This window comes from Orycteropus afer, unplaced genomic scaffold (genome assembly GCF_000298275.1).
Source record: "Orycteropus afer afer isolate SDZICR_OR568_19922 unplaced genomic scaffold, OryAfe1.0 scaffold00547, whole genome shotgun sequence".
Classification (NCBI taxonomy): domain Eukaryota; kingdom Metazoa; phylum Chordata; class Mammalia; order Tubulidentata; family Orycteropodidae; genus Orycteropus; species Orycteropus afer.
This window is the reverse complement of record NW_006922134.1, coordinates 596,685-607,841: the sequence shown is the minus strand read 5'-3', so window position 1 is coordinate 607,841 and position 11,157 is coordinate 596,685. Positions and strand designations below refer to the sequence as shown.

The following is an 11,157-nucleotide window of genomic DNA, read 5'->3' as shown; positions in this document are numbered from 1 at the left end:
GCCTGAGGATGATGTCACAGATGATGCCCTTTCCCTCCCCACTCAACTTGGATCTAGGAAGGTCACCAAGGGTTGAGGCCTGGAGCTGTGTATGAGGGTCACTTTCTCTCCCAGGCTGAGAGTGGGGGAAACTAGAGGGCTGGAATCGCTGAGGAGGCCCCGAGGCACCACCCCTTTGCCTTGGACCCCATCTCTTCCTGGCAAAAGGAGTGCCAGCCCTGGAGTGTGACCCCACAGGGTTGCACCTGCTGCCAGCACCCAAGGCTTGTCCTTCCACACTGCTGCCATACCATGACTGTCTTTACCTCCCTCCCTGCTTCCTTCCCTTCCTCCTTCTTGTCCTCTGACCCCATAGATGCTGTGAATTTTTGGTTTTGTTTTTTATGATTCCAAATAAAACTGAAGTCCACATCCCTGGCCATGCAGCCCTGTGTTTCCTCTCTATTGCTTGCTCATTTGTAAAAAAAATCTTCTGGGCCCTCCTGAGACAGGAATAAGTGCAGCCTGTCATCTAAGTCAGGGAAATAGGTTTCAGGCCAGGTACCCTATGGGGACATACTGGGTGTTTCTGGAAGCTGCTGAGAGCAGGCCTTTAGCCCCACCCCACTCACATCCTGACAATCACACCGTCCGCAGTAGTGCAGGCGCCAAATACCCCTGTATTTTGAACTTTGGCTCTACCTCTTTAGGGAATGGGTATACCAAACACCCTCACTGGGCCAGATGGTAACTTTTAAAAGTGGAGAAATTTAAATCCACAGTGAGACCAAGAGCACCCTCACTGGCAGAGACACCACCTGCACCCGGGGCCCCTTCACCCAGACCCACCTAGGCTTAAGTTCCCAGCTGAGCTGGAGCTTGGTTTTCCTTCCTTTGCCAAGAAGTCCCTCCAGGTTTCATTAAAACAAACTGCAGCAAGATGCAGGTAGCCTTCTGAGGGGAGAGAGGTTCATCCTTTAGTGAAAACAAATATTTATTGAGTTCCTATGAGGTGTGGGGCACTGTTCTGAGCACTTTGCCTACGTGATCCTCAGAATAAGTCTTGGTAGTAAATGGTGCTATCTCAGTTTCACCAAGAAGGAAACTGAGGAACAGAAAGGTTAGAAAGGAGGAGTCTGGCAGCCTGGCTGAGAGCCATCCTGTTGACTCCCATGCTCAGCTCCATGTTCAACTCCAACCAGTGGACTCCACGAGCAGTGTGCTTATAGCAGATTGTCTCCCCACAACCCTGAGGTTTCAAAACAACCTGGAGTCCAGCTGATCAGGGTCCACACAAAGAGACTGTATGTAGCATGCCCTGGAGGCCTTGTCAGTTTCTCTGGGGACTCTTTGATATCTGTACAGTGGGGCTCAGAGCATCTAAGTGACTTAGCCAAGGCCTCAGTCCTGAGTGTCTGAGCTGGAGCTTGAGTCCACACCTGGCTCCAGAGACTACCTATCCTTATAGGCCCACCTTATTGGGCCTCCAGGGTGAGGAGCAGGGGTCCAGGGAAGCCCAAGGGCTGGGACCCAAAAAGCACAGCTGAGCTGGATGGTATCCTGACCTGCTGGCCCTAGGCAGCCAGTGCTGAGGAGGCAGAAAGCTTCAGGGGGTGGCAGGATCCTTCTGCCTCATAAACCCTACTTTGGGTAAGAGTAAGAGGGTCTAGAAGAGGCTTGGGGCAGTAGGGGTGTCTCTGCTCCCTGGCCCAGACATATGCAGATCAGCAGGACTGTGCATGCCCCAGAAAGAGGTTCACCTGGGCCTGGGTGTGCCTGAAAGCTCTCTCACCTAGAAGAGAAAGCAGGGAGGGGTAGAGCTGGCTAGCTCAGGCAACTGGAGGTGGGGGTGGGTAGCAGCATTTCACTATAATCCCAATGTTCTCTGCTCCACTCCAAGGAGCCTGGAAGAGTCCCTGCTGCCTGTCCCTACCACAGACACACACTCAAGGCCTGGACCTGAGTTCAAATGCAAAACATCAAGGTCTACCTGTTCCAGAATAGGTCTTTTCCCTACCCCATCGGCACCGCTAAACCTCCTATGTTGTGCTAGGGACTCTGTGAAATGGCATCTGACCTCCCTAGGCATTCTGGTTACCTAGTGCTGCTTTGACAAGAATATACCACAAATGGGATGGCTTGAAGTTTATTCTCCCACAGTTTGGAGGCTTTAAGTCTGAGTTCAAAATGCCAGGCTCTAGGGGCTGCATGAAAGCCCCTCAACCTTGGGCTTCAGCTCTGCCTCCTGCTTCTGGCCCACTGAAGCTAGAGGCTTTTCTTCACTCAGACAGCTGCTGGCTGCTGAGATTGACAAGCCCAAGGTTGACAAGTAAAAAGGCACAGTCCCAATGTTACCAAACGACATGGCAGGCCATTAATTCAAGTCCATTGAAAGTCCCAAGGTCAGCAAGCATGGCAGGCTGCTGAACAACGATATAGCTACATGCAAGATTCAAGAGTGCCATAAGCTAGAGATCATTCCCAAAGCTGTTTCTTATATATGGGAAGCAGACCATATACCCAAAGCAGCTACTCAGCTGCTCCAATAGATCCACCATGGAATTAATTACCAGTCTCACCATGCAGAATGACTACGTTCAGCTTCCCAGCCACTCAACCAGGCCCAGCCAAGCTGACACACAAACTTAACCACCACACTAGAGAAATATGCTCTTGATGCTTCCAGAGAAGCCCAGAACCCTGACGTCTCTTTCAGGCACCTCTGCTGTGACGTGGGCACCCCCAGTTCATTTAATCCTCACAGTAACACTTTGGGGAGATTCTATTATCTCCACATCATGAATGGGAACACTAAGGCTCAGAGAGGGGAGAGGACTACTAGCCTTAGGGGGTATGTGAATCCAAAAGGTCCGACTCCAGAGCCTGCTGCTTATGAGTCCCTCTGAGCCATCTCACCCATCACCTACTCCAGAACTGGCTGCCTCTCTACGCAGAGGCTGCTGCCTCCAAGTCTTGCTCCTTGTCCACTGGGCCTGGCACCACATCACATCCCCAGTGTGTACAAAGTGAACTGAAGCAAACAAAACAAAAATGTTGAAAACTTGCACTGCACACTTGCTGGTTCCCATGAGTCAGAATCAATTGGACTGCAACTAACAACAACAATGGCAAGCCCCAGGCAGGGGTTGGGCTGGGCTCCCTGAGTGCCAGGGCAGCAGTCAGGTGTCTTTCCTCCATGCCTTTGTGCCCTGGGCAGGGCCAGCTCAGGGCAGCAGCTGGGCAGGCACTGGCTGAAGCTTTGTCCAAGCCTGGTGTTTCGGTTACCTCTGGTGCTGCTCTGAGAGGAATATACCACAAATGGGACGGCCTTAACAAACAGGAGTTTATTCTCTTATAGTTTGGAGGCTTTAAGTCCAAGTTCAAAGTGCCAGGCTCTAAGGGCTGGGTGAAAGCCCCTCAGCCTTGGGTTTCAGCTCTGCCTCCTGCTTCCGGCCCACTGAAGCAGGCTTTTCTTCACTCACTTTTCTTCACAGCTGGCTGCTGACGCTGATAAGCCCAAGGTTGACAAGTGAAAAGACAGTCCCAATATTGCCAAACCCCATGGCAGGCCATTAATTCAAGTCCATTGAAAGTCCCAGGATTGGTAGAGCATGGCAGGTGGCTGAACAACGACACAGCTACATGCAGGGCTCAAGTGTGCCATAAACTAGAGATTATCCCCCAGACTTCTCCTTATGTTCAGGAAGCAGACCACATCCCTAAGGCAGCTACTCTGCTGCTCACAGTAGATACCATCATGGAGGTGATTACCAGTCTCATCATGGGGAAAACTACATCTAGCTGCCCAGCCACTCAACCAGGCCCAGCCAAGTTGACACACAAACTTAACTACCACCCCTCACTCCCACCTATCTCATTGTCTGCCCCTTCGTCTTGCTCAGGGTTGACGCTGCCTTCATTAATCTGTACCCTGTGTATGCATTGGGAGCTCTGATAGCATAGTGGCTAAGACACTTGCCTGCTAACCAAACGGCTGGCGGTTCAAACCCACCAGCCACTTCTCGGAAGGAAGGTTGGGCAATCCTACTTCCGTAGTGATACTGCCTCGGAAACCCAAGGAGGGGTCGCTATGAGTCGGGTTTGACTCGAAGGCACATAACAACAACAACAACGTGTATGCATTAGGGTCCTCCTCACACTTCAGATGCTCCACACCAAGGGTAATCCTCTGCTGCTTCTGCCTCTGTCTCTCCTCTCCCGACAGGTCCTGGGCCTGGGCCTGGGGAGTGGACCTGCGTGGGCAAGGATTACTCAGAGTTCTAGAATAGTAGAGACCCCAATAGAAGTGCAAGAGAGCCCCCAGACAGAGGGTGGAAGAGTCAGAAGGAAGAGTCAGATCCCACAGACACAGGGGTGGCCCCAGAGACTCAGAAGCGGTGAGCAGGGTTAGCCTCCTGGTTCCAAAGCCACACTCCTGAGTGGGAGAGTTTGAGTGGGGTGCAGAGCCCACATTGCCTCTTGTATGCTGAGGGGGTGTGCCTCACAGGTTGCTTAGCTGTCCCAGGATCCCTGGCCCCTCCATTCCTGTGAAGGTCCCTAACCTCCCCTTCCCAACATCCCCAGCCCACTTGCGCTCTATCTCAAGAAAGAAGACCTGAATCTATACCTGCGACTTTGCTGCACCCTTCACTGTGTGGCCTGGGGCAAGTCCCTGCTCTCTCTGATCCATGCTACCTGCCTAACTTTGGTGATGATAGTGATCACCTGGCTGGGACAGGGCACACACAGATCACCATCACCACTTCCTCTCCCTCCCACCTCAGGTTGCATACCCCAGGTGCTTAAACCATCAGCTCAGCCTCTCCCTGGAGATTTACCTGATGCACCCACCCACCCTGCACTTGGCCCTTCTCAGTGGCTGTGGAGTAGATAATCAGTCAGAGAGGTGTGTGTATGGTGGGGTTGGGGGTGCTGGCTGGTTGAGCGGTTGCCAGAGCCCCTTGGATTTACAGCTCAGAGACATGGATTCCAGTCCCAGCTATGTGAGTTTGGATGAGACCTAACTCAACCACTTTCTGCCTCAGTTTCCTATTCTATAAAAGGATTAATAACACCCATTTCAGGAGGTTGTTGTAAAGATTATACAGGAGACCAATGCATTTGGGCAGCGCCTGGCCAATGGTAAATGCTCGATAAAAGACCAGAGCTCCCCAATAAAAGACAGCTGCGTTATTAGTTTCAATGCCAGTCTTGAGCTTCTAAACTGGCGCTGACTCAGCGCTCACAGGTTGGGCGATCTGCAGCGTTGCTTAGGAGGCGTTCCACCATAGTGAAGGGCAGGAGGCTTGGGAGGTCTACGCGCCTCTCTCCTGCCCCAGCTCTTTCTCAACCACTGATCCAGCCCCTCTCTGGACCTCTGATCCAACTCCTCTGGCTCCTAGCCCCTCTCCGGGCTGTCTCTTTAGCCTCTCTTCCCACGGTCGCCCTCCTGCGGCCAGAATGTGCTCCAGGGACTGCAGAGTCTGGAGTACAGCCCCGTCACTCCCCTGTGCCCGTTTGCCGGGAACCGCCCTGAGCCTCCCTTCGCCCCTTGAGGGGCGGGTCAGACCTGGGGCGCCTTAAAAACCCGAGCTGGCGCTCACATCGCAGCGACTGTGATCAGGATTCTACATCGCCGGGCAGTCCTTGACGACCCAGCAGACACATACAGCGCCCTCCGCTCCATGGCCAGCAAGGGCTTGCAGGACTTGAAGCAGCAGGTGGAGAAGGCGACGCAGGAAGTGGGTAAGGACAGCGCGCGACCTGCGACAAAAACAGGAGGGGCCTTTTGGATGCGCGGGGGCAGCTATCTAGAGTGTGCAGCTTGCAGGTCTGGCTGGGGCTTGGAAGGGCCCTCACCTGGGATGGAGGGCCCCACCGAGATCCAGCGAGGGGAAGAATGCCCCAGGCAGGCAAGGGAACTGCAGTGCCAGAGAAGCCTAGGGCCCACGCTTTGTGCATTGCCAGAGACAATCCGAGGAGGCTGCGAGGGCGGGAATTGCTCCACCTCGGTCCTTAGCTGCGGGTGAAGGTACACGCAGAGCGCCCGCCCCCGCCCCTGCCCTCTGGGGTCTCGGTGCACGGGGCGGGCGGGACCAGAATGTGGAAGACAGCTCCAGACCCTACTGGGCTTTGTTTCGAACCCCCCCCCCCCCAAGTGATCGTTTCCTTACTTTTAAGTCCTCACCCAGAGGACCTTATCCCCACAGTGAGAGAGGAAAGGTCCTTCTTTCAGTGCCCCGGGGCGTAGTTCATCCATCTTCAGCGCACTCCTCTTCAGAATCGAGGCTATACAACTGTAGGAGCCTAGGGGTGGGGTGGGGGTGGGGGGGTGTCCTAGGGGATCTGAGAAGACCTTGGGCCCACCAGGGTTGGCTCTCCTAGCACCTAGACCAATGTCCCTGGGAATCCAGCACCCAGCCCATCCTGCCCATATTCCAGTTAAGTGAGAACACTCAAATCAACTTCTCCTTCACCAGTACCCTAGAGAAGGCCCACAGTTCTTCCACTGACACTCAAATGCTACCAAGACCCCACTGTCCACAGGACCCTTTCTTCTGGCCCCCACTTTTCCCATTCGTAAGGTGGCTGAAAGGAGCACTGGTGATGCAAATGTTTAAGCAAGTCCTTAGCTGCTGAGCGAAAGAAAGGTTGGCAGTTTGAACCCAGCTTCTCTGCAGGAGAAAGGTCTGATAATCTGCTTCCATAAAGAGTAAAACCCTATAAGGGCAGTTCTAGTCTGTCACATGGGGTTGCTATGAGTCAAAATTGAGTCCAAGGCACACAACAACAAGCTGGATGCAAAGGCTTCTCTGTGACTTCCTGTCTAGGAGACAAAGACCAAGAGCTTCAGGGACCTCTGAGCAGACCCAGGGCCTGCCTACCTTATCCCCTAGATCCCCAAGAATGGCCCTGTCCCATTCAATAGCATGGATGAGTCACATCTCTGCACCACCTACCTCACCACCTGAAAACCCTGTGGTTAATCCACAGGCAGAAACTTTGGTTGAGAGGAGATGCTTGGCCTTGGGAGTTTCATCTTTTCTCTGCTTTGACCCCTTAAGCTGCCTGTTCAATGGCATCATCAAATGATGCCCTGTGGGTGGCCCATAGGAGGGAGGATGTGGAACGTTGTTAGGTGCTGTGGAGTTGCTTCTGACTCATAGTGACCCTGTGTATAACAGAACAAAACACTGTCCAGTCCTGCCCCATCTTCATAGTTGTTGCTATGCTTGAGTGCATTTTTGCAGCCACTGTGTCAATTCATCTCATTAAAGGTCTTCCTCCTTTTCCCTGACCCTATACTGTCTTGAAAGAAAGACAGTCAGAATGTAAGGATGACGAGACTTTGTCTCTTGTACTTTGGTCATATATCAGGAGGTTGCGACAGAGCCTTGCAAAAGTTGAGGCCATAGGACCAAGTGCATGAATGGTGGGAATTCAGATATCTTGACCAGGCTGTTAGGAAGAAGTAGTTAAAGGGGCAGGGGTCTTCCTGGGCCATGCCCAGCAGCAGCTCCAGCCCAGATGTCAGCTTCAGCTCAGGCCTGCCCACTTTCCTTCTTCTCATGGACATTTTCTCAGCAATCTTGGAAATGGGATGGGAAGTCAGCCAGAGGGGAGGGGCCCAGAGTTATAAACAAACAAGAACAGCCCAGAGGCATGGAAAGAGCTATGTCCTTTACTGCTTGGGTGGCCTTGGGCAAGGGGCTTCACCTCATTGGCATGTACCCACAGGCCTGTAGGACAGACTACTCTAGAAAACATCTGTGGGGCTGGCATCTGGGTGTGGGAGTGGGGCTGTGATCAGTGGGGCCTTAACAGTGGCTAAAGGACACATCTCTCTTTGTTCCAGTGACAGCAACTGGAGCAGCAGCACAGCAAGTGGTGGATCAGGCCACAGAGATCGGGCAGAAAGGTCTGATGGGCTGGAGGGTGGGCAAAAAAGGCCAGGCTGCCTCAACCCAGTCCCCACTCCCCAGGCACCCCTCTCTCCTCTGGAGTCTCCTCTACCCACAGTACTCTGAAAGAGACTTCCTGGGGAGGGAGACCCAGACCAGGCTGCCACTGTGGGCACTGACTGGGGCTGGTTCCCCAAGGCCCTGCTTCACTTGCCCTCTCCTTTCCTTTCCCAGCCATGGACCAGGTGTCCAAGTCCACCCAGGAAACCATGGACAAAACTGCTAACCAAGCTTCGGAGGCCTTCTCAGGTTTCGGGAGAAAACTGGGGCTCCAGAAATGACAGAACCGAGATACATGGAGTGTGACCCTCCTTCAGCCCTGTCCAGCAGAATGTGGCTCTGAGCTCTCTGGTCAGCCTGCCCCCTTGGCCTACCCCTTCATTAAAGCACATGTTCCCATTTTGTATCCATTTTATTCCTCCAAGCTGGGCCTAGTCCTCCCCCCACTGAAGAGCAGAGCCCCCATATCCACAATCCCAGCCACATATCAAATCCCTGGCCTCCCAAATTCAGAAACTCAAACGAATGTACTGTTCAGGAGCCAGTTTCCTATCACTGTGATCCTGAATCTAAATTCAACCTCCTATCTAGGATGTGCCCCACCCCCCATCCATCCAGGAGTCAGCCTCCCTTTCCAAAGACACTCCCCTTGCTCCAGGAGCCTGGGTCTTTGGGGTAGGAGGTGCTCGGCCCCTAGATCACCGAGGGGCTAAGCTCTGTGAAAAGGGAGAAGGTCCGTGAGTGCCAAGCTTTCGGCCCCGCAGGGTGTAAGTGCTCTCTCCCAAGTCCACTGTGACTCACCACCCCTGAAGGGCCCGCCCAGTCCCCTTAGGAAAGGGGCCGCCAGCGCACGGGGCCTTGCACGTGAGCGTGAGGCTCACAACTTGAGCCGCGTGCGCGCAGGCGCACGGGGGGCAACAAGAGACTCCCTTCCTAAAGCGCCCTTCGTCGGGGGTGGGGCCAATAGCTTCTGGCCCAGGGCCAAGCTCAGGATTTCGGTAGGGCGGGCCCCCTAGATGGACTTGGGTTCCGCAAACATGACTTCCTCCTATCCCCCATCACATGTGCCCGCACGCGACATCTTCGCTGAGTCCGCCCTACTGTGGATGACTCCCGGTTGCTACAGGCTAATGTTCAGCCTTGGCGTGGGCGCTGGCCGCTGTGGCCCTTTCATCCGAAATCTCCTACCACACCTCAGCTAGGGACTTCTGGCCCCTTCCCCACCTCCACGCCTTTGTACATACACTGTATTCCCTCTGCCGGTAATGATTCTACCAATCATTGGGCACGCGTGTATTCAACAGTATTGACTATGCAGCACTTTGCAGTCCCGAGGAGGCTTAGAGGGAAACAGAGTCAACCTTCCCTTAGGACTCAAGACCTCCCCGGCCTGCCACCAGGGGGCAGTGGCTTCTTCCTTGGCTTCCAGCTCAAGTTGATTTAGGGGATGATCTGCTCGGAATGAAGATTGGGCAATCTACTTCCATAGAGATATCGCCTCAGGAACCTAAGGAGGGGTCGCTATGAGTGGAAATTGACTGGAGGGCAGTGAGTTTTGTTTTGGTTTAATTCTGCTCAGATCTGTGGTCTGAGATCTCTCCATTGCAGAAGAAGATGTCTCTTTGCTCATACTGCCAGTATCACCCACCCTCACACCAGGGCCAGCCTAGTTCCACACTTGGTTCCTTGTCCCAAAGAGGGCCTCCCGCAGTCTGCAAAGAGAGCCAAGTGTCTCTCCAGCCTAGAGGGACAGTCCTTAAGACACCTAGGGCAATTGGGCCGCTTCCAGCGTCTCATAGATTATATTAATAATCATAGATTATTGTTGTTAGTGTTACTTTGGGAACAGATGAAAGATGGGGAGAGGCCCCTCAGGCATGCAGAGAGGCAGGCGGCCTGTGGGAGAAGGAATAGGGTAGTCTGGTGTGCGTCCTTCCCCCACATAACACAGGGGCCCCTTCTGTTTTAGCTAACTATGGCAGTTAATGTTTTTCTCTTTGTAGGTGATCGTATTAGGGATGTAAATGTGGCCCAGTAAGGAGTCCTGGTGGCACAGTGCCTATGTGCTGGGCTGCTAACGGAAGGTCAGCATCTGTGGGAGAAAGATGTGGTGGTCTTCACATTACAACCTTGGACCCTTTTAGGGTACAATTTTACTCTGTTTTACAGGGTCACTATGAGTCAAAAGTTGATGTCAACGTTAGTTTTGTTTCATTTTTAATATGACCCATTCTGGCCTAGGAGAGGAGTGGTCAGATGGAGGGTGGCATGGGGGGAGTCTAGGAAAAGATTTTCATGCCTAATAAAAGGGACAAGGAAGAAGGAGTCCCCCATTCTCCACTGGCCATTTTTGTGGCTGGAAATGAAGCCTACAGCTGGGGAGCTATTTGCAACTACTGGAAGAAGGCGCCCAAGGAAAAACTCAGTTGCTGAGGAGGGCAAAGCAGCATTGTAGAAAGGACTTTAGTTGTCTAGTCGCTAAATCTACTGTTCCTGAGCTGCTTCACAGTTGTTTGAGCCACTGAATTAGGTTTTCTGTTGCAAATAAAAGCTGAAATCCTTGGATATTACCTGGACTTCAAGATCTTGCCCTCTGGGCATCCTCACCTCCCCAGGCTCCTCTGGAAGTATTGTCCCTCCTTCTCTATTTTGCCACATTGGCCCTTTTCATTTCCATTCATGATTGTGCTCCTGCTCCATCCTGGGTCTTTTAAGAGTGCTGCTTTTGTGCCTAGAGTGCTCTCTATCCTCCCTTATAAGCCACCCTGTCCAACAGAGGCCTATTCTTCCATCCTTCCGGCCTCAGCAATCCCCAGTCCCCCCAACATACACACACACATGCACACTCTCAGAATGCGTTAGGCCATTTCAGACATTCTCAAACCGCTCCCCACTTCTTTTGCAGATGTAAGTAATCGCTTTCCCTTGTGCTTATCTCTGATGGTTGTTCAGGACAGGGCTACAGCCAAGTCTGTTTTACTGATTAGTACATGCCTAGTCCTACCCATCTTAATAAATACCTGCCAGAAGGCTGGCGGTTCAAACCCACCAGCCACTCCTCGGAAGGAAGATGGGGCAATCTACTTCTGTAATGATACTGCCTCGGAAACCCCAGGAGGGGTCTCTATGAGTCAGGTCTGACTTGACGGCACATAACAACAACAGCAACAAATGAAGCATAGTGCCTAAGGCACTTGACTGCTAACCAGAAGGCTGG

General features: G+C 52.9%; 1 protein-coding gene across 1 annotated transcript; it reads left to right on the top strand.

Annotated features, from left to right (window-relative positions):
- Positions 1-5,663: 5,663 nt before the first annotated feature.
- On the top strand, positions 5,664-8,221 carry ADIRF (adipogenesis regulatory factor). Its single transcript, XM_007955930.1, has 3 exons — positions 5,664-5,724; positions 7,835-7,897; positions 8,115-8,221. The coding sequence occupies exons 1-3, from the start codon at positions 5,664-5,666 to the stop codon at positions 8,219-8,221; spliced, it is 231 nt and encodes a 76-aa protein (XP_007954121.1).
- The last annotated feature ends 2,936 nt before the right edge of the window (positions 8,222-11,157 follow it).